At 37.5% G+C, this 24024-nt stretch overlaps 3 protein-coding genes across 4 annotated transcripts; 1 reads left to right on the top strand and 2 right to left on the bottom strand.

The window, feature by feature from the left end:
• Positions 1-9293: 9293 nt before the first annotated feature.
• Positions 9294-19953, bottom strand: mettl5 (methyltransferase 5, N6-adenosine). Of its 2 annotated transcripts, XR_013787090.1 has the most exons (9): positions 19685-19953; positions 19136-19250; positions 18841-19022; positions 18504-18586; positions 18253-18304; positions 18003-18052; positions 17853-17897; positions 11253-11417; positions 9294-10928 (listed from the first exon to the last, which is right to left on the bottom strand). XR_013787090.1 is itself a non-coding variant. In XM_079463507.1 (7 exons), the coding sequence occupies exons 1-7, from the start codon at positions 19782-19784 to the stop codon at positions 17856-17858; spliced, it is 624 nt and encodes a 207-aa protein (XP_079319633.1). In that variant the 5' UTR covers positions 19785-19953; the 3' UTR covers positions 17671-17855. The 2 variants fall into 2 exon arrangements, 1 of the variants encoding a protein (XP_079319633.1); XM_079463507.1 differs by lacking the exons at positions 9294-10928; positions 11253-11417 and having other exon boundaries at positions 17671-17897.
• klhl23 (kelch-like family member 23) lies at positions 12902-17857 on the top strand. Its single transcript, XM_079463506.1, has 4 exons — positions 12902-13208; positions 14350-15567; positions 16625-16777; positions 16902-17857. The coding sequence occupies exons 2-4, from the start codon at positions 14355-14357 to the stop codon at positions 17210-17212; spliced, it is 1677 nt and encodes a 558-aa protein (XP_079319632.1). The 5' UTR covers positions 12902-13208; positions 14350-14354; the 3' UTR covers positions 17213-17857.
• A 1255-nt stretch (positions 19954-21208) lies between the features above and the next one.
• Positions 21209-23730, bottom strand: cxcr2 (chemokine (C-X-C motif) receptor 2). The gene is made up of 2 exons (XM_079464943.1): positions 23667-23730; positions 21209-22717 (listed from the first exon to the last, which is right to left on the bottom strand). Exon 2 carries the CDS (start codon positions 22703-22705, stop codon positions 21674-21676), a length of 1032 nt encoding a protein of 343 aa, XP_079321069.1. The 5' UTR covers positions 22706-22717; positions 23667-23730; the 3' UTR covers positions 21209-21673.
• Between the last annotated feature and the right edge of the window lie 294 nt (positions 23731-24024).

The following is a 24024-nucleotide window of genomic DNA, read 5'->3' as shown; positions in this document are numbered from 1 at the left end:
AATTCGGTCGGTGCCCTTCAAAGTACGGTTCCCAACCCTAGTTCATAACTGGTCCTCAAAGTTGTGAATTTTTAAAGACTTTTCAGATTTCTTCAACATTTGTATTAAAAATATTCGGACATCAAGGATGTTTTTTCCAACCTTAAAAGTCACCATGAGAGGGAAGTTGTGATTTACTTCTTTTCGTATACGCATGACGTATCTGTGAGAGTGAAACGGCCTTCTGAAATAACTAAAATTTAGGGCGTGGCTTTATTATAAATTATAAATAATGGTGTGCACTGATAAATCCTTTACGTAAAAACACTGCAACTCTGTGTAAAACACTTTTGAATGTTTGATTTCATGGGGACTTTAAGATTTGTATTTGTGAACCAATCAGTTTCCATCACTTGTATGGTGTAGCAACTCTTTGTTTAAATTGGGAAAGAGCTATTGGCAAATGCAAGTAAAGTTCTTTCTTTCAAGTCGTGAGGATAAAATAGAATACAATAGAAATCAGTCAAGTACAACCAATTCGACTGTCATTCTTGATCCAGGTCTGGTATGGTTAAAGACAAATTTAAACAATTCAAACTTTGATAGAATTCCCATCCCCATAATACCAATTACTTCCAGCAAGTAGCAAATTGTATTTGTTGTTTGTTATGTACACTAAAAACGACTAACTTTATATATGACATGTTCTGGCCCAACTTCTTTGAAGAAATGACGTCTAGGCAGGATGGTAAATCGCACTTATAAAACCAGTTTATTTAGATTTTGATCTAACAGGTTTATAAGGAAACGCCACGTTCAATTATAAATAGAATACTTACATCACAAACAATCGTAAGGGGATACCAAAGACAAAGAAGTAGTCTACAGCGTAAATCCCTAGACTAATATACAGTCTCAGTTTAACATTGCTGTATGATATTGAGTAATTTACTTCTAAGAAAGAATTTTTTTTTTTTATTTGGCCTGCAGAAGCACTGCAAGCAAAACCACTAGATGACTAGATGGATGTAGTTCGGTTGTTGGCAAGAGAAGCATCCAGCGCTGCCATGTTCAGATTGATTCTTTATATCTGAACCCGTTTGATTGACAATAAAAGCCATGGAAGGAAAAGCTGTCTCCGCTTAAACCCTTGATGCTCCGGATCTGTGTTAATTCACAATGCCCTGCGCGACAGCAAAATATTCCTTCGTAGTTCCTTGTCAGCAAAAGCTTTTTCCTGAAATCAGACCACAAAACAGAAATAACACTTCCCTTTCAGTCCTGAAACCGTTGCACCAGCCATGCAACATCTGCAAAGGATCACACAGAGCAGAAGAAACATTCTGTTACCGTCTAAATGGATGAATCCTGTAACAGCTGCACCACCAATTCTGAAAATAATATCGGAGAATGCGTTCTTAATCGTGAATGGCACTAAAACTAGGCTTACTGTATGTGCCAATCTGAGCTGTGTTTAAGCCTCTTGGAAGGATAAATTCAATCTTATTCATTGGAATATATTTTTAAGTGCAATTTTAAAAAGTAAGTATGCTTTTTATGGGTTGCGTTTCCTGGGAATTGAACTTTGTGCACCCATGCATCCACCCTCATGTAACTTAAAATATTTTCCAAAGTTCCCATCTTCTTTAAGAAAGAAATAACTGTGGTTTATCTGGCGGCCGGGCAACCTCAGTCTTCTAAAATGTCCGAGTTTAGCAACTCTGTCTGAAAGATGTTTGTGGCCACTTTAAAATGTTTAAAATATCACCTATTTCAACAAAAAAAACTTTAGCTGCCTTAAAGTTTTAAGTTAAATAAAGTCTTTACAAGTCACTTGAATTCAAATTATATTTTACAGACAAATCAAGTGGCATTCCGTTTAACTGAAGTATAAAATCTAGTGTAAGTAATGCAGATTGTGGCTGAGTACAAATCTATATTTATCATGCGTTATATTTATATTAATAGTTTAATAGTTGTATTAAATATCACTGCGGATAAAGTCTTAAGTGGTGGAATTAATCAGACAATATATGAGAAAAGTATTTAATTCAACTCATTATATTCCAGTGTCATTTTTTTGGTTTTAACAAGCAATACTTAAGGATTTGCTTTATTTATCAATGAAGACTCTTTGCTGACATAACACATTATTTTAAGTATACGTTATTTATTATATTGCATATCTGGATGTTTATGGACAAATTTATTATATTCACGGACGCTTTGATTCCCCTGATTGCTACTGATTTATGAAAGCAGCCCCTAAAGAAAATACTTTTTAATAGACAAAACAGCTTTCACCAATGCAGTATAGTGGAGTATGCCAAGATGCAACTTGGTTTACTTCTGCTAGTTGTAGCAGATTGCTTTCATAGCAGTTTTCATGTCAACATGAGCAATACCCCGGATCATAAAAAAAAACACTCTCGCACCAATGAGAGCTTTGGTCCTCACCCAAATTTCTTAGAGTGGGTAGACTTTCCTGAGTCATTATTGCTCAACACCTACTGCGGGTCACTTATAACTATGCGAAAAATGCTTCGCCTTTCAACATCTGTTGAATATCTTAACATTGTAATGCTTGTATATGTTTGTTTGTCTGTCTGTGAGTGTAGAATTGACTGGCAGACACATGCTTCTGATGCGCATCTTTCAATGAGAAGATTTGAAGAGCTTAGCAGGTAGTGTCGCCCTCTCAGTCACCGCAAATCACTGTTAACATGTCAACTCTTAAGAAAGCCTTCATCATTCAAACATCTGAACTAGGTCTGTACTTTCCATTGAAATGTAATGGTGATTTTATTACACTTAATTGTTATAATTATAGTATCAACGTAAACACCGGACATGTTAGTATGAATCAGCAGTAGGGCCTTTTTCTTTGTGCCACTCCTGTGAAATAATAGGTGTTTATAGATGATAGTGTTAAGTGTTGATATAAATCAAAAGATTTGACGGATCAGAAAAAATCCAGACTTCCGATTAAACTAAATGCAAATTCAGCTTTGCAGTCATGTACTAAAATGACTAAAATGACAATTGCAGTTTATTAAGATGAGACCAGTACTAAGATGCACTTATGCTGGAAAACCGGCAACACCAGACTAAACAGTAACCAAACAGTAAATTAACAGATTTGCAGAACCTGATAAACTGACTCATTGTCTCATATCAGATTTAGTGAACAGAGACCTTAACTTATGAGCCGCAGTGTAAACACAGAGGTAGTCTGATTATAAACTTTGACAATTTTAACTAAAGTAATTTGAATCCCCTGGAACTTAATGAAATAGCTGGATTAGGGATCCTATAGTATTAAACTGTATGAGATAGATTTACACTTCATTCAACTAGAAATTGAAATTGTAATGAGTCAATTTAACCCATAGAGATGATCATCAGTGTTTAATGAAATGTGTATATAAGAAATAAAACAATTGGTATGGTAGTGCATAAAAATCCTCAAATGAACTTGTGTAGGCGAATCGTTTCTGGTTCAACTGGTTCACATGAACCACCTCATCAAGCCCACTAACTAGAAATGAGTCTTCCCAACACTAGACGTGTGAGAGGGATGGTTTGATTGATGACATTGGCTGATTGTACAGTTCACTTGACAATGAAGCTCTGAGCAATGCAGTGTTTTGTAAAATACAGTTTGTTGTGCAACACTGATACATGTTAGAACAAATATCTTGTTACTTGAAAATCTGGGACAACAGCAGATCAACTGTTACACAACTGAACAATGAAGTTAGTAGTCCTACTTGTAAACATTGCTTTGTAGACACCACCTGTTTGTTTGCGGATTAGACAAAATGTTGAAAACACTCCTTTGTATTGCACTTGATTGTCTTCTAAATAAAGCAATGTCATTGATACTTTGAATGAGCTACTCCCTAACATTTATTCATTTAAATTATCTTTTTTGTGTGATTCTGTGGTTAAGGAGTTTGTTGGTGTAAAAAACCAGTGAATGACCAGGGTACAACATTCCCTCTGAAATGGCCAGAACAATTCCTTTGATATTTCAATTCAATTAAATGTATATAGCGCATTTCACATCGTGCATCTTTGATTCAAATTTAGGAAATTTAATTTGTTTAAACTGTTTTGATCAAATTTTGTGATCAATATCAGACAACAGAGGAATGTTATAAGCAGGGCAAATAGTAATGGCTTAATGTTACTGAGTGCAGCTACTTCAAACTGCTGTCATGTCATGTAAGTTTAGCATTAAATATTAAGTGTTGTAAATTTAACATTAATGTGACCAGTAGTCCGTCTTTGCTCTTGGGTGGAGATGGAATTGACTGAGGTGGAGCTGGGATGGTCAGTTAGTCCGCAGGCTCTCGCAGGAGGATGGAAAAGTATGTTCAGATGGAGCTGACCTAATCTCTAGTTAGGGATGGGCATATGACGTTCATCTGGGTCTGGTCTGATCTCTCCCTACCTCGGGCATCCCGAGGCGGGGAAGGAAGGCAGAAAGAGAATAATTAGCGTAGCTGCTGTATGCATTAAGAGAATGCTTGGCTGAAAAGATGTGTCTTTAATCTAGATTTAAATTGGGAGATTGTGTCTGACCCTCGAATGGTGTCGGGAAGGAAGAGTTTAGGTGCTACATATGAGAAAGCTCGACCCCCTTTGGTGGATTTAGTTATTCTAGGTGTTCTCAAAAGTCCAGAGTTTTGAGATCTTTGAGAGCGTGATGCGTTGTAATGTGATAGCTGCTCTGTTATGTAGGCAGGGGCTAAACCGTTTAAGGCTCATTTAAGAAAATTAGCATATCTTATCTGACTGACTGAGTAAGAGGAATGCAAACTGATCTGATCGATAACGCAGCTGCCAAATCGAGCATCATTCAAAGAGACTTCATTAAAAAGGTCAAAATGTCTTAAGACATTAAAAATGGGTTTTGGTGCAACCGTTGTGCTGTTTGTTTTATTCCTGGAAATTCTCAGTTATTTTTGTAACACTACCAGAGGACAGATGGACGATGCCACACAGGGGAACTGAGGTATACTGTAGAGGTTTATTTCAAGGGTTGACGCAAGTGCAGACAGGTGAGTAAAGCCACGGAAATACAAAGTAGTCGGCGCAAGAACAAAATTGTAAAACTAGATCTGACATTGAACAGAAGAGTCCAGGGAATGATGATCAGGTGCGGGTGCAATCATGGTGACAAGCTGGTGCAAAGGATTATGGGGAATGCAGTCCGTGATTTTCAGGAGTCTGTTGAATGGAAACGAATGAACCGGAAAAGGAGCAGATGTTGGGGGTGTGGCGGACTATTGAGAAGAGCTGGTTAAACGACTTTATATCAGATGTATCGCATTCACTTGCTCTCATGTTTTTCTAACCCCACAAATCACTGTTCTTACGTCTGTACAAGAAAAGTGTTAACTGGGGTTCTGAGTCACTAAAATTGTTTCCATAATATCTATAAATGAAGTAAATGATGACAACATTTGAAAAACATTTGTTAAAATATTAATATTTTGTTTGGATCTAAGACGTTAAGCTTCCTCGTCGGGTTCTACTCAGTTTTAAACAGACTGGTTCGTCTGGTTCATTTTAGCTATAGTCGTTGTTTGCATTAATACTTTAGTGTAATTTGCCATAACCATGACGTCTTTCAGTAAATCGTCTGAATGATCTTTTGTCTTGTGTGAGGAGTGGACATTTTGGCCTGTTCTTTCCCCTTGTTTGCATTTTTACGTGCTTTGAGAATTGAGACTAGTCTAAACACTCAACATGACATTTAAGTGTGGATAGAGATCGGAGAGTGTTCATTTGCATCAGACACAATATATTCATCAATGTCTGATCTTCTTGTGCATCATCTGTTCAGAATGATCTTTCACCCGTTCTTTACTTTTGTTTGCATTGTATATTCAAGTACTTTGAGATATGTGACCATTCAAAACAGTCAATATCAAGATTGTACTATCCGGATTTCAATAGGCTGACTTTAAAATGAAACATGACCCTTTTGAAACTCCTGTCCTGATATCTTTTTACTTCAAAAAGGGGGTGAGTGCTTAAACTCACAGGGACCCCATCCACCCTGTTACCACAAAAATGTTGACTGTGCGCTAAGCTGAATGTTCCATCATGTCTGAACAAGTGCATTCTTTTTTCCACAAACAGCTTTGCGGGTACACATTACTGGCGTGATAATGTCTTTGTACTTGTACAAGATACGCACGATTACAGGGAGACACCCAGAGAGGCTACATAACCAACAATACAGTAAGTAATCCGGCCAACATCCTGGTCAAAACACGTCAGATCTGTTTTACTGTTTACTAAGAAGGACCGGCTTCTGCTTGAAGATCTAAAAGACAAACATTCATGGTTAAGAAATTAAAACAGCAATCCCTAACCCTATCTCAAGAAAGCATGAGCTAACTGACCATTCATAGATGACACATAGTTGACTCATCGCAGCATGACTTAAAGTTCCATAGTTAGTCATCTTTGTCCAAGAAAGAACAGACAAAAGTATTGATAATAAATAACAAAAAAGTGTTCCTCCAAGGTACACAAAGCTAAGCAACTGAACAGTGAAGTGACAACCCTACCATTAAAACAAGACAAACATCCAGACATTTCATCACCTGTCTCTCCTCTCTGACCTTTGACATACTTTGTTCATAAACACCTCGCTGGCTTGCAGAATGTTGGTAGTAAAAGGTCTGATCAGTATCTTCGCTCAGACACACGAACGCAACTCCAGCATCACTTTGATTGATAGTCTCACCCCCATCCGCCAGTTCACTGTATGTACAACTTTACTAGCGACTGGCTGAGTAATGACAGGGTCTGGCAATAACATCTACACTCCTCTGTGTCTGTGCTTATGCATTCATTGTAATGGAATGTAGTAGGATCCATGGACTCGCATGGCAGGAAGAGATCAATTCAAAAGCAGGCGGACATCATCACTGGTGGGCACTCGGCCAGTCTGGCCAGTGAGCTTTGAGAACAGGACTATAAGACAGATGCCATGCATCAAAATGACAATGGACATTCAACTTTACAGAGCTAGTATCAGCTCGATTTTTCTCCCATTTGCTAATCAAAATGAGCGCTTTTATAAATAATCTCTTAACATACGATTTGAGATGTCATTCAGGTAAGGGGTTTTGAGAAATCCATACCCATGATAATGAACAATAGTCACGGTCTTCACAGCACCACTAACACCATCATTACTGTGTTTGTTATTCATCGCTGTTAAAATACTTTCTTGTAGAAAAATAAGGGCAGCAAACTCTAACAGTGAATAGGCGAGTGTTTCAATTTACAGCGATATGACACATTTCAATCATTCCAGTAAATCATTTTTGGTATAATTGAATTTATATGGAACTTGTCACGCTTTTCAACGCAGCTTTACATAGATATTTTGCAGCAGAATGACACTAAGTTGCTTTTTTATATTTTGTAAGCATTTGTATAAACCAAGTTGTATGGACCACCTTTGTTATTGCAGCGTTTAAGTGCTCAAGCTAAGTGCCATTTTAACAAGTGATAAACTAAACATTTTATTTTATTATTTATTAATTTCTTTACTTTTGTTTTAAAGTGCCAAGAGAAGTTCGAACCATATATAAAATAAGTTTATTATTATAAAATATCTGAGTCAGATATAACCTCTGAAATATCTGCGAACCGCACAACAACCACAACTGCAAACACTTGCTCCACAGAATTACACAATAATGAATTATCCTCCTACATTTCCACACGAGGTGTGGATTGTTCTCTCACGCATGAGGATATGGTTGTGCCGTATTTCAGGTTATGAAATGTTACCATAATGTTATTTTTGTATGCTCTTCAGAGTCCTTTAATTCCCGGTATGAAGTGCACGATGACAGGTGTATTAGATCCGGAAACAATTCAAGGGTTTATGAGGCAATCTGCCAAATTGATGGCCAAGAGGTAACATCTGCAGTATTTAAAGAACAACTTACTCTCTCCAGAGGGTCCAGAGTTCAGATCAAGACCTACAGACTGACGGTCCACTGAATGTAATCGAATTATATTTTGCAGGAGGCTGTCAAATGTATTCATGATCCTGAAAGAAGTGTGGACTTTGGGTCGTGGTAAATTGCTACAATCTGATAAATATATATATATTTGTTTTAGTGTTCATTTATTAACTACTTTAATTGAAATGATGTCAAATAAAAGTTTACCTTTTGCCATCTAACCTTTTACATCTCTTCTCTAGCCCGAGTCTCGCACACCTGTACTTTTGGAAGCAGGAATCTTTTTGTAATTGCAAGGAAACAATATCAGACATTTGCACGACTGGTTCGAGTTTCCAGATGGACACACAGGTTCTCGAGAAGTTATCTGAACCCTGGATGAGGTTAGACAGGTTTTTCACATAAAACTGTGGCTGGATAAGCGAATGAACGACCAGATGATTCAGACAAACTGACCTGACCGTGTTTTGCTGCAGTGTCTTTTTCTTTACTTGCTAATGCGACCTCTTTACACCACAGACTGGGAAAAATGAAACATTGCTTGGTAATTGGTTGCCCTAAATTAGTATTATCTAACTTAAATTTAACCACTGACAGCTACATACTTTCTATCAATGTTATCTGACATTTTCAAGATGAAGACTTTCAAATTTATGTCATCAGGTGGTGATATGTCCTCTTGACACAAGCCTGCCTGCTATAAAAGAACGCGTTCAGACAGTAAGGGTCTGTTCAAATATAGATATATATAACTAGGTTCCTAATTTGAGTGCTTCAGACACGTAGTCCGCCATCTTGGAACGGTCCATTGACGTCACTCACAGTTCCCACAGCTGTGTAAATAAAATCAATCTTCACTAGACAAATGTCCCTAGTCCAAATAACAGACATTAACTTCCATAAAAAAAATAATCTTAAGATTGCAAGCCAAATAACAAAATTCTTCCACAACACACAGCAACGGTTTAAAAGTAACCCAATCCTGTGGCAACACAGACCGGCTTGCACTGTTACAATATAGCGGATGTATAGTGGCCCATAGAAACAGCTGATAATGCATATATTTTGTATATAATTACAAACATGCATTACAAAAAAATCATTACTTCTGAGACACCTCAATGACACCTTTTGTCACGTATTTTAAGATGTGTCAGTGTTTTTAGTTTACACTAGCCCATGTGCGGGAAACCGCCCCATGAGAATACACTTATAAACACAGTAACAAGATGCTTGCACCATCGAATGTGAGGTATAAACAGCTTCCGTCATCTAATAAAGGAGAGAGAGAACATCAAAAAGACAAATTCTGGATAAAACTCATTTTATAATAGCTAATAGTATAATTGTATATATTACAGACGCAGTAAGCTAAATATGTATATTTGAATTGTTTCCGACCAATTAAAATACACCAAAGCGTGTTTATTTTCTTTCTTTATTATTTTAGCAGTTATTTGTTATATATTTTTATATTACAGCACTTAAAGGGATAGTTCACCCAAAAATAAAAATTCTGTCATCATTTACTCACGCTCAGGTTGTTGAAAACTATATACATTTATTTGTTCTGTTAAACACAAAGAAAGATATTTGTACAAATCTTAGCAATTTTCAGTTTTGTGACAGGAATACAAATATTTTATAATTTGTTGTTTTGTTGAACACAAAGTGAGATATATTGAAGAATTGAGGAACACAAACCGTTCTGGGGCACCATTGACTACCAGTCACTTTTTCCTACTATGGCAGTCAATGATGTCACAAAATTGCCTACATTCTTCCAATATCTTTCTCTGTGTTCATCAGATTTTTTTTATACAGGTATGAAATGACATGAAGTGAGCAAATTACAAATTTTTGGGTGAATTATAATTTTAAGGAGCAGGGAGGAGGGAGATTTCCTGGGGGAAGAAGCTGCTTCTGTGTCTGGAAGTCCCGGCGTTTGGTGCTCCGAAGGACCAGGGTGCAACAGTTCATAATATTTGTTTGTGGCGTCAATGATGATTTTCCCTGCCCCGTTTTCACTCTGGAATCGTACAGGTCCTGATATGTTGGCAAGGGAGCAATTATACTCTTCTCACCACTGCGAACTGTCCGTTGTATAGTCTTCATAGGTCTGATTTGGTGGCTGAGCCATCCCAAACAGTTATTGAAGTGCACAGAGCAGATTCGATGACCACTGAGTAGAACTGGGTCAGCTCCTGCGGTAGGTTGAACTTCCTCAACTGATTCTTGAAGGCCAGAATCATGAACCAGAATCATGTGGAGCAAACCACGTGAATGAAATAGATTATTCATGTGTCAGGTGCACCAGAGGTTAGTTGTTCTTCTTTTAGACCAGTAGAGGGAAGCAGAGACCAGTCGTTTTTGGCCAGTGTACTGTATTGATGAAGTGGAATCTGAACTCTGTCACTTATGTCAAATTCCATTTCCAATGTTTTTCCAGTGTTTCTTTCCTTCATTGCATAGCATTGGTGAACAAAACATGACAGAACTCTGATAAATGATTGCAGGGCTTTGCTGTTGTTATATTTTGTATCATGCTGCCAAGGAAAGTCTAAATCAAGTAGCTGCAGTGAAGTCATGACATGAGAGCTCATCACAATGTCATTTGAAATACCAAAACCTGCGTGGAAGACTGAAAACACTGTTCCCCTCATATCCTGATTATATTTGATTTGCTTCCTTGAATGTTTTTCCTGCATTCGCTATTAATGTCAGACTTGTAAGTTTCCCCATCTATTAGCAATATTGTCTGTCACATTAGTATCGTGCTCATGACCTGTTTAGTCCAGAAGAATGGTTGACCTCCCTCTATGGTGCATGGTATTTATATCGTCCTTTATTCATATAAGACGTGTCCACTCTTTCTGCTTTTCTGTTGAGGGTAATAACATCCGACTCCAAACAGTGTCTCTCGTGTCCTGCCTGTCGCATCTTCCTCTGGTAGATCAGATAACATCAAAGGTGATAGGAAAACATATTTTGTGTGAGTTCGCGTAGCTGAATGTTACAGAATAAACACGCAAAGCATGTCACATATACACGTGTGGCCGACTAAATCAAACCTACACAAAATACAATCGTGTGATAAAATGTGACATTATAAAAACGGCATGATGTCAAAATGACACCACGACTTATGTCATCATGGTCTACACAGAAGTGAATGAGAAGGATCACACGCATGCACACATTACACGTAAATGGAAAGTATAAAGTTGTGTTATTTATACACAGATTGACTAAAGAGTTGGTTGGACTTACCAGTATCACTGCTGAAAAACCAGCCTTGCCTGCCTGGTTTTAGCTGGTTATGCTGGTGAAGCAGGCTGTTTAAATCTCAGGAGTTTTGACAGCTGCAGGTGTGGAAATAGAGTCCTCCAGTGGTAATCAGCGGTACTGCATGGAGATATACTCTGATGGGAGGTCCTGTGTGTGGAGAAAATTGGGAGAAAATTCTGTCCTCATTAACACGCCCTTTTCAAACCGATATAACTTCCGTTCTTCTGCAGAACACAAAAGAAGATATTTTGAAAAATGTTGGTAACAGAACTGCACAGCCCCCATTCACTTGTATTGTAACCGATGCAAGTGAATGGGGGGCCGTTGACAACATTTTTCAAAATATCTTCTGTTGTGTTCTGCGCAAGAGTCATACAGGTTATAAATGACAGCAGGGCGTGAAAATGATGACAGAAATGTCATTTTGAAGGTTTTTGCATTCATCTTTGCATTGGTTTGCTGTTTGTTTTAGTTGACATTCAACAATGTTCGGCCCTCATATGTATGTGTGTTAAAGCACCTTTGCTTGGTTTCACAGACAAGGCTGAAGGCTAGTCCCATACTAAACTGAATGTTTGAGCTGTCTTAAAAGAAAATAATTTGCCCTGACATATCTTGTATCATGTTTTCTTAAATATCCCAATTTAATTCCTGCATAGTCCGGCTTCTAAGCCAGTGAAACCGGGAAAGGTGATGGTAAAGATATTAACTAGATTAACCTGTCTATAACATTATAAACTTAGGTTAGAGCTTGGTGACAGAAAAGGGGTTTAATCCCGGGGATTGCACATACTCGGATACAAATGTATAGTAGGGTGCTTTGGATAAAAGCGTCTGCCAAATGCATAGATGTAAATACAAACTGACCTAATTTTTGGGTTTAAGTTTACAATAAAAGCGCACCGTGTCACATTATGTGTCAGTGCTGTCACCAAAATTGTAATAATGAACTAACTCAATTAAGACATATACGTCATCACTCTTAATTAACCTCAAGGACAGTTTTGACATTTTATGTAGGAGGTGGGGATATATGACGGATATGTAAGGCAGAAATAAGCCCTTGTGTCTTGTAACATCCGGCTGCTTCTATTATCCCGCTTGCACGGCTACTTACCACATTCGGCAATTTGGTTCAATCATATGTAGCCTAAATATAATGTCATATATGTTTTATATAATAGACATATTTATATTACATTTGTCAAAATCAAAAGTATCTGCTGCATCCTATACTGAAATAAGACCAAGACACAAAACACTCGATGTTTTTATGGTAAATAACGGATGGTTTGTATAGGATGTTTGTAATAAATCCGTTATAATTGATATTGTTTTTATCAGCAGAGTTTACTGTAAAATAAACTGGAATATCTTCCATTCGCATCACAGAATGACCCTCAAGCAGTTTCTATGGTAACCGTGGGTTATGTTTTGCTCGTTTTATGGACCCTGTAGACTAAATAGTAACTACACGCAAATAATTCATAATTCATTCAGTCGCCGAGCAATAAACAAACCCTCTTGCCTTCAGAAAACGATAAAGAAATAGATTTATTTCTGTAACCTTCAGGCTTCGTTATGCAACGGGATTAAACCGTATTAGGATTAAGATTCAAGCCATCCGTGACGACCACAACGTGAAAAGAATTCAGCAGGTCACATGTGTCGGAAAAAGCCATCAGGTTGTGCCATTTAAGAGCAAATGCAATAAATGATGCTTGGGGGGTATTGTGGGTGAAGGACGCTGCTGTTTTGACAGCGGAGAGCGTGTCCAGATATACACAGAGACCAAAATAGGAGCTCTGCATTCTCTAGTGACTGCATGGGGCTAAATACAGGAGCCACATGTCTGATATGTCCGAGGAGAAGTCGCACGGTGAGAATAAACTACAACAACGCGACGTTGAAAGAGAAAGGCTGTCGATCATTGGCCAGGTAAGCTTGTTTTATTATGCATGGTACGCCGGGGCTAGTTGTCACACGGGGAAGTGCTGTTTCTCAGTAAGATTGCATGTACATTTGTTCTTGTTCTAGTAGTAGTTTTGTGTGTTGAGATCTAATTCACAGTTTCTAATCATAAATGTGAAGGTTTTGGGGTAATTGAACTGCTATATATTCATGCATCTATGAGGTCACCCTTGGAAAGATGAGCAAAGACGGCTGTACACATGTCTTTATTGTTGAACCACTCCATCTTTTGTTCAACGAAGAGGTGTTATCTCATATTTATACCCTAATGCATTCCCTTTCCTTATATAACAGAAATGTCATTTTGAAAGGTTTTCATTTTGAAAATCCACATCTTTGCATTGGTATGCTGTTTGTTTTAGTTGATATTCAACAAGTGCCATGTTCGCCCCTCAAAAATGTAATATAAATATGCTAAGTGTATTTTACTTATAATTCATAATTAGAATTCATAATTGTGACAAATATACCCTTCATGTGTCCTATTGCGACAGCAAAAATGTAGAAAAATAACTAACAATGAAGATAAATCTCTCTTATGCTTTTATATATTATAAATAAAATATTATAACAATTTGTTTTCAATTTTTTTTATTGTGTGTCACACCATAGGACACCTGTACTGGATATGTGTCAACTATAACTATATTCATATCTTTTCCAAATAAATTGGTTATTGATAAAAGTATGTTGTGTTTTAAATTGTTATCCAAGTATTTGTATTAATATTTTAAACGACAAAAATATCATATGGGTTGCTAACATGTTTCACTGCATTCTTTTGCACATTTTTTATTATTTTAAATAATGATTTTTTAGAATTATTTTAGTTTTTATTGTTATAGACTCCTGACAACTTGATTTCAAGATATGGGAACATATGTAAAAATGATATTGACATCACATGACTTTTAAAAATTGTGTTAATATCATTTTACTCATGCCTGAGTTTTTATCCGATTTATCCGATATTCCACGTGTTATCTGACTGTGTGAAGCTTATATTAGATTCACAACAGTTATCACACCATATTATCATGAGGGTTTCTATTTTCCAATGAATTGTTTAGTGACATTGAAAACTAATTTGACCACTTTCTCTTTCCAGCTAAAATGTCTGTAAAAGGTCACAGCAGTTACTCCTACGAGTTCTGTGATGAGACGCACTCATCCCAGTTGCTGGACGTTCTCCATCAGTTTCACACCAGCGGTGTGTTCACAGACATCACCCTGCGGTCCTCATCAGGTCAGGTCTTCCACTGTCACAAGGTGGTCCTGTCTGCACGCAGCTCCTACTTCAAGTTAATGTTCACATTAGACATGAGGGAGCGTGAGAATGACATCATCAGCCTGCCTTGCACAGACGGAAACATTCTTGGTTCTTTGATAAACTACGTCTACACCTCAAAGATCAGCATAACCCAAACCAACGTTCAGAGCCTTCTGGAGGCTGCAGACCTACTTCAGTTCACCTCCGTCAAAAAAGCCTGCGAGAACTTTCTTATTCGCCTGCTGGACATCGATAACTGCCTCGGGATGCATTCGTTCGCTGAGCTTCACGTGTGCTCCGCCCTGCAGCGAGAAGCTTTGAGGGTCATGCTGGGACGGTTTGCCGAGCTCACGGATCAGGAGGAGTTTTACGAGGTGGATTTCCAAAAGCTCAAGGTGATGCTGACCACAGAGAACCTCAACGTATGGAAAGAAGAGACGTTATTGGAGGCAGTGGTGAAGTGGGTCGCTCATGACACGTTGACTCGAATAGGCCACCTTCAGGAGCTTCTCGCCGGCGTTCATCTCGAGGTGGATGACGTTTACCTCAGAACTGCTTTAGATCTACACAGCCGTTGCCCTGAAAACAAACTTCGCTCTCTCATCGTCAGCTCTTTAAAACCAAGCAATGATTTATCTCATTGCTGCAAGACACTGACAAGCAGCTTGTACGTTATAGGAGGATATTACTGGCATCCATTGAGCGAAGTCCACACATGGGACCCTATCGCCAACACGTGGACTCAAAGAAAAGACATGCCCGATTTTGCACGGGAGAGTTACAGTGTTGTACTCTTGGGCCCTAATATCTATGTGACCGGGGGCTACAGGACAGAAACTGTGGATGCTTTAGATACCGTATGGATTTATGAAACAGACACAGATGAATGGACGGAAGGATGCCCAATGCTTACAGCCAGGTATTATCATTGTTCGGTGGCTTTACAGGGATGTATTTACGCCATAGGTGGATACACAGCAGGAGCCCCTACACAAGAAACTGAATTCTATGACCCTTTGAAAAAGAAATGGCTCCCTGTGGCGGATATGATACAAGGTATGCGAAACGCAGTTCTTTTTGTTCTTTTTACAGCACGATGGATCTATAATCACACACTTTTTCAGCTGCCTTGGATTGTGTATTGATAAGAACCGTGATATTAATACCTCACATTTCTTGAGCTAACATTTTTGTGTTAAATAAATCAAAGGGACAACACAAGGTTAAGGATGTGACTAGACTAGACACAGTATCTTGTATGTATCTTGACTAGACACAGAAAACATGATTTTTAACATTGTGTTACTATTACACATGATATTGTAAATAATCTACAGACGTTTGTATTTTGAGTACGATTCATTGTGCAAAAAAAGAGAAAACACACAAATGACCCAAATCAAGGCCGATTAATTACTTTTCATTTTATTTAGTTATTTATTTTTCAGATTTTGTAGATGTTGCTCATTCTTTTTACCACAATGGTCCTAGTGTGGTTTTGTGACAGCCCCTTTCTGGAAGTTTTTCCAATTCATTTTCTCTATAAAGACTAAACAAAACCCATTCAGGATTTAAGATCTAACCGTTTATGCAACTTTGGTATAATGGTATTCTTATTTAGTTTTTCCTCATGAGAAGGACAACAAACAATAAATGACATTGTCTATATAAACAATATACAACAGCAAAAGATGTAAATTTATAGTAAATGCCATCATTTCTGATATTACATCGATGACCTTTACTTATGCTGGAAGTTACCAGAGTAACAACATAGCAAAACATGTAGAAGGAAACCCACCCACCCCACGATTTCTACCCCAAAAACTCTAGAGCTTGGCATTACAAAAAAGATAAAAAATAACCCTAAAAAAATACTGTTTTTTGTTTTTAGCTTATTGTAATGCTAGCACTGTCTTTTTTAGTTAGTATTTTAAGTCACCTTAAAGCCCTGTGATTGAGAAACTAAGAAAACCGGTCAAAAGTCATGTCTTAACTTATTCTCCTGCAATGACCAGAACTTCCGTTTTACCATACATATAAAAATATATATTATATGGTTTATCAAAAAAAACTTAAGTTGTTTGAAGTATCTCTCTTTCGACATTTACAGGTGTTGGAAATTCTAGTGCTTGTGTAATAAATGACAGAATCTATGTTACCGGAGGGCATTATGGGTACAGAGGAAGCTGCACTTTTGAGAAGATTCAGATGTACAGGGCAGATGTAAATGAATGGAGCATTATAACAATATGTCCACATCCTGGTAAGACAGATCCAGACATCTGAATAAACTTGCCTAAAACATGTTACTTTGGCTAATCAGTTTAACCACATCTTTAACACACTTCACCATCACCTGTGATATAAAGACTCTCTGCTTCTTTCAGAATACGGCCTGTGCTCTGTGCCATTAAACAATAAACTGTATCTCGTCGGCGGTCAGACTACCATCACAGACTGTTACGACCCCGAGCAGAATGAATGGAGGCAGATCGCAAAGATGAAGGAGAGAAGGATGGAGTGTGGCGCTGCAGTAATAAACGGATGCATCTATGTAGCGGGGGGATATTCATACTCGAAGGGGGCGTACCTGCAGAGTATAGAGAGATATGACCCTGAGATGGACTGCTGGGAAATTTTAGGAAACCTTCCGTCGGCCGCCCGCTCTCACGGATGCGTTTGTGTGTTCAGTTTGTAAAGTGTCTTATGATGATGTCAATGTGGTAACATCTTTGTGTGTAATATGTACAGGCACTAAAGATGGTTGGCCTGTTCTCTGTGCAGGAAGATAGGGATATTTCAACATTTGAATAGCATGACAGATTACGTCTGATAACGGCACTTCTGCAAACTTTACACAGCAGAAGTGAACAACTACACTAAATGCTCATTGCAAAATGAAATGAATAATTGAATTGTGTACTACTGGGATGGTTAAATAAATAGCGTGTTAGCACTTGAAAAAGTAAAAGGAAATGTCAATGGAGGTACGTCCACTTAGAACTCAATAGTCTTGAATTCATTTGTTAGAGGCAATCGAATGTGAAACTGTCATTCTCAAATGCCACAGTAAGCCATGATTCAGCAACACTACACCAGATAACTGACAATGCAAACCTGACTGTTATATATGAAACATGGTTCGTGGTACAAAGGTTATGATGTAATCATTTATTCTTATTATATTCTCAGATATTATGAGATTATTGTTCAACTGTGTATGATGCCAAAATGTGAAAAGTTACAATGTGAAGTAGTTACAACAATGTTGCTTATCATTATGATACAATATAACATTAATTTTGAGGAATGGAGTTAAAAAAATAAAAAGCGTTTGCCTTCTATGTTGGCGTGAATCGAATGAAGTCCACTTGAATATCAACCTAAAATGAAAAATGTTTATATAAACACGTATTCAGGATGTTTCCAGTGCAACTTTAAATGTGGGGGTACTTACAGGTCTGTAAAAGGAAAACATATTGACCTACCGACTTCTTTTTGTGGAACCTGAAAGATGCTGGTAGATCATATCTAAGCTCTGTGGAGAAACAACACCAGGATAAAAAATCATAGTTTTGCTGATCCTTATTTGTAAGTAACATTGGATAAAAGCATTTGCTAAATGGATAAATGTGCATATTTATTTACTTTATGATTTATTATATAATGCATATCACAACCTACACGCTAAAGCATAGAACACCATACACATGTGAAACCCAGACACAGAAATATTACCTGCAATGACTTCCATTTTCACTTTCCAGTCATTTGCTTTCTTCTGAATGTGCTGCAGAGAAATACAATTCAATGATAAACCGAAGAAGAGTTAAAGGGGATGTGCAATGGTGTTTCATGCATTCTGAGTATGGTTGCGATGTTCATAGAAGCGGTGAATAGATATAACGCTGGATTTGGAGATCGTTTGAAACTGGAGCGGTCCCAGCGCTTAAAGATGCAATGTGTGTTCCCATTCTGAGGCCACTTACATCTCGCGTGGAGGTCTTGTGAAGGGAATACACAGCTGTTCTGGCCATGGATATCGCCGTCCTCAGAAACTGCATGTCAATACCTTCACATTAAAAACACAGAAACAGTGCTGAACGTTTCAGTAAATCTCAAGGTTTACTCCATGGTGAAATCAAAGTAAACCCCATACTTTAAGCTGTTAAACTGTGTGTTGTTATGCACAATTGATAAGTATTCCAAATAAGAAAATTATGTTTTCATGCATTATTTTGAAATTGTGACAGAAAGGTCCTCCACCTCTAAAGCTCTAAAATACATCCACTTACAGAAGTTAAATTGATTATTACATAAACTAACCCTGGTTATGCTTTGTGCCGAACGGAGGATTCATGATAACCGTGTCAAACTTCTTGTCGTACAACAATCCAATAGAACAAACGTCACATTGGACGACGTCGATGTTCGGCAGTTCGAATTCTTCGACATTTCTTTTGAATATCTCCAAAGCGTCTTCGTCAACGTCAAATCCCACACAAAACCTGTAGGAAGTGCAAGATACTGACAAATGCAGATAAAAAAGTATACCCTGAATGCAAAATCGCTTTGGATGAAAGCATCAGCCATATATACAGTATAAGAAAAGCCGTCATACCCAGCATCAAGGACTGATGCACCTATAGACAGCACCCCACAGCCACAGCCCAAGTCAGCTACAAGCTTGTTTTGTATGTCATCAAATGTGTTATGGATGGTGTATAACATACAGCCTGAAGTGAGAGAACATTGATCATTACATAGAAATGTTTAAAATTGCGACATTTCTACTTTGAAGTTCGTTAGAAACGACAAAAACAAAGTGAATGGAACAGTTTATATTTAGGGTCAGTGAATGTTTGTCATGACCTGTCATGAAATGTAATATACATATGTAAGCTTAAATGTTTAAGATTATTTGGGTACACAAAAATATAACTGATATAATAACTACATTCTATTAGAAAACAATAGGTTATTATAAAGCTAAAATAAAAATATATATAATAAACTATCTTGCATCTCAATGTAAGCTGCTTAATAAAAAAACATATATTTTATATTGAATTTTCTTTCGAAACATAATTCTTATATCGTCTTGTATTCACAACGTATTGTTTACATTCGTTTATGATTACTTATCATTGCATCAACAGAAGAAGAATACCTGCTATATGAGGGCTGGTGGGGTACTGCTCCAAGAGGATTTTGGGCTCTTCAAACCCGTCCACCTGCTGAAGACAACTCTCCAACTCCTTCAGCTTCATGTCCACATGAGATCCCTTGTTTCACAAATCCATGTTAATAATCTCGACACGAATCGCAAACGTTTAAACAGATTATTGACAAGCAGAGTTCTTCTGAAAACATGTACGCGTGCAAGCGCTTCTTCTTCTGCTGCGCTTGAACGGCGGCTTGCGGCGCAATACCGCCACCAAATGGACTGGAGTGTGAAGCGTTAACATTAAGGGCAAATAAATAAAGAATATAAAAGAAATAGTAATGATTAGCACTAACGTTATATGTTAAGAACGACATTAATAATATCCATAAAAACTTGTGCAATATATTTGATTAAAATTCAGTTTTCCAATCCTGGTGTTTTAATATCTTCTGTCACAATTTCACACATTCAATTTGTTTATTTCTTGTAATGGGTACGCAAGAAATGTCTTGTTCCTTACAGAAAAACTACATGAATTCCATAGGTTTCACATTGGACTTACGCAGTAATCACATGAAAACAAATTAAATGAATGTGTAATTTCTATAAGGGTGTGTGTGCAAAATGAAGCTAATTCAAGTTCTCTTTGTATTTTCGATTGTTCTCATTTAAACCACACAATTTAATATTTTACATTTGGTCGAGTGAAATGCACCAAACCTAAAACTCTCGATTTACTGATCCTTACCCTAACTAAAAACCCATTGATGTTAAATATTGTTTTCACAGACAGTGGAAAACTTGTGAGGCCCTACCACATCCTGAACCTTAAACAAAACACATTGACACACAGACTAAAAAAACATGTCTCTTTTGATAAGCATCAGTTATATATGCAGCAGCACAGCAACTATTATAGCCTACTATTATTGTTTAAATTATTCTGATAATGAATAAATTGAATGAAACGATCTTAAAAAGTATACTGATCATGCATCAGTATACATCAATATAGATGTGAATGTAATGCAAGTTATTGTTTGTCTACTTTTATCATTGAATATTATAAATAGCTATGAAATAAATCCTGGCGGACAAAGACTTTCCTGGCGGAAATTTTTTATTAATTGAAATAGTGTTTGAAGGATAAAACGTGAATATAATTATTTACTGCATTAGGATCATTTGTGCAATTATATTTACGAGCACGGTGTTGTGTAGGGGTGTGTTGAGAAAGAAAATGGATTACTTCACTTCTCTGTGTTGTGTTTTTTGAGGGGAAGTGGACTGGTTGATGAAATCATGTTATCGCATGACAAAACAGACATACCTCTAAACAGTAACATTCTAGAAATGTAATGAAAATGTTTTATACATTTTCCAAAGACATGAAACTGCAAGTCCCCCCACCCTCACCAACCAACCAAACACCTTTATGCATTTTTAAAATAGGAAACATAAAATGCCTTAACCAAACATAGACATTATGCACATTGAGATTAAAAAAATGTGAACATTTGTTTTATTAAATGATATGACATTTTTATTTCCAAAATAAAAGAAGAATTTGTAACAGAAGCTAAATTGCTCTTTATACCCAGTTTATACACAACATTCACACACATCGAGTAAGTAAAATGGCAGCAAGCAAAGCTTTGGCATAAAATGTATAACAGTTTGACTCTTGTGAATTATAATGGATTGAATTCTCCTGAAATCAACATTAAAGGAACAGTTTGCCCAAAAATAATATTTTGTGCCCATACAAAACAATTTAATACTTTTGTGCTTTGCAAGTTTGGAATGACACAAGGGTGAGTAAATAATAAATGTATCTACACGTGGCAGACACCAAGCTCTTTTGCTTGCACTGATATGGGTGTACACTTCATTTTCAGCCCATTTTCAGAGATCTAAGTACTATGGGTGATAAAACATGCATTTTCGGCACACCGCAGACCTCACAGGAGCACTTAACTTCTGCTGACATTTTTACCTATCTGTAATAGACATTTGCCTTGAGCTCGCAGAGCTATAGACAGATCCAACTCTATATTTGGAAAGAGTTTCCCTCCCCAGCAGGCCTTTCCTAAAGAGCGCCATCAGGAGCTGGTTGCGGAATTTCTTCCCAATAAATGCGTACAGAATGGGATTGATGGCACAGTGGGTGAACGCCAAAGCCTGCGTGATAGACAGCGCCATATCCAAACGGTCTCTCAGCACGCAGTCATCCGTGATCCATTGACCACGCATCAGGCTATCAATGAGCTCTGTGATGTTTCTGGGCAACCAACAGATGACAAACGCCACAACGACGCAGAAGATGACCCGCATGGCCTTCTGCCTTTGGTTATTTCGTAAGTGACACAGCGTGTACATGGTAAAGCCGTAACAGAAGACCATCACAACCAGCGGAAGGAAGAATCCAGCCGTGTGGCGGAGAATCCGCAGGCCCACCCTCCAGTCGTCCATGGTCTCGGTCAGATTCTCATGACATATGTAAGCGTCCTCCACGCTCACAGACCAGAGGGCCTCACGGTGCACGATAATGGGCAGGGATAGGAGAATGGCAAACAGCCACACCACCGCGCAAACCACCCGTACCAGGTGGCGCTGTCTGGAAAGGAATTGGGTGGCTTTAACGATGGCCAGGTAGCGATCGATGCTAATGCACGCCAGGAGGAAGACACAGGAGTAAAACGTGGCTTCCTGCACGCACGATACCAGTTTGCACATAAAGGTGCCAAACATCCAATGATTAAGGTGAAGGTCAACGGCCGAGAACGGGAGAGTCAAAGAAAAGAGCAGGTCGGCCACTGCCAGGTGCATGAGGTAAATGTCGGTGGACGCTCTGTGGCATTCCATGAAATACACAACAAGTATCACCACTGTATTCCCCAGCAAGCTGATGAAGAAGACTATGATGTAGATAACCATAAAAACTGTGCCGTTCAGAAGCTCTACGCTGTTGGAGCACGGTGACACCATTCCAGAGTATATGTCATCAATCGTAGTAGCTTCCATGTTACAGTCAGGCTGCAAATCAAGAAAAAATATAGTATAAAAAATATTAGCTTTTAATGCTCCCTCATGTTTGATTGAACATCAAATTATGAAACGTGTACAGAACAGAGAAACACTTAACGTTCAAGCTTGAATTTAATGCACAAAGTTATACAGGATATCAGTGAACAATAGTTGTAATGTAAAAAATGCATTTAAAACAAAAAAGCTCACAGGAAACAATGCAAAGATGCATTATGCAACAACAATTGTAATGTGTATCTTGTAGATCTCATTTTTGACTACAGTAGTCATTCTTCTGACTCACATGTGTTGCTGTAATTCTTTACTTAACGTTGAACTTAACTTTACACTCCAAGCACCCCTACACAACATGCATACACATTTATACATCTTCAATAACATAAAGGTGAAAATGTAATCCTTTTTAAGTTTAACTTTGGTCCAGCACTGCATCTTACCCTTATTAAAACTACATAACTCACTTTAAAATCTGTCAAAAGTCTGTATGCTTACATTAATGTTTACTGTGAACATAAAAAACAATCCTAAAGCCTTATTCTGTCACTTTAAAATAAAGAGTCAGACTGAATAGAGGTGTCCTGCATACATGGGTAGTCCTGAAATGCTTTCTATATGTGTGCATATATGCATCTAATGAAAAAATACAGTTTGGAAAGCCATATTTATAAATTGCAATTAGATGACTGATGACTTAAAGGCGTAATGTGTTAAATGACAGAACTGTTAAATTCTAGGATGTAAAAAATAGGAATAAAACATGATGAACAGGTGTGGCCAAACATTCAAGTCATAATGTATATTTAAATGCATAAATGTGCATGAAAACATAAAAGGCATTACACCAAATATGTTCTAATCACAACGTTTCCACAACATCACTAATTCTTAATTGATCATTTTTGGAAGGTAAAACAGATTGAAGCATTTACGCTCTTACCAATTGATCTTCTGTTCAAACGTGTGTGAAACATATGGCCATTCAGGTCAATGTGAGAGTCACTTGCGAATATTTTTTTATTTCTACCTCTTCTCTTTCCTTCCTGTATGATTAATCGAAAAATCTGAGGGCTGATTGTGGGCGGTAACCAAGAGATATGATCAGTACTACAGCTTTTTAAGAAAAACAAGATTCTATTATTTTAGATTCATGATTAATGCTAATTGTTAGTAATTTAGCCTTTCCAAGTTCAAATATATTGTCTTCCAATGAACCCAAATGTTTACACATACAACTAGTCATTTGCTGCTGAATGTTATTTCTTAAAATGAACACATTGACTATAAATGTTATTGGT

The sequence above is a fragment of the Barbatula barbatula genome (genome assembly GCF_947034865.1).
Source record: "Barbatula barbatula genome assembly, chromosome: 9".
Taxonomy (NCBI): domain Eukaryota; kingdom Metazoa; phylum Chordata; class Actinopteri; order Cypriniformes; family Nemacheilidae; genus Barbatula; species Barbatula barbatula.
Note: the sequence above shows the minus strand (reverse complement) of the source record. Positions and strands in the feature narration are given on the sequence as shown.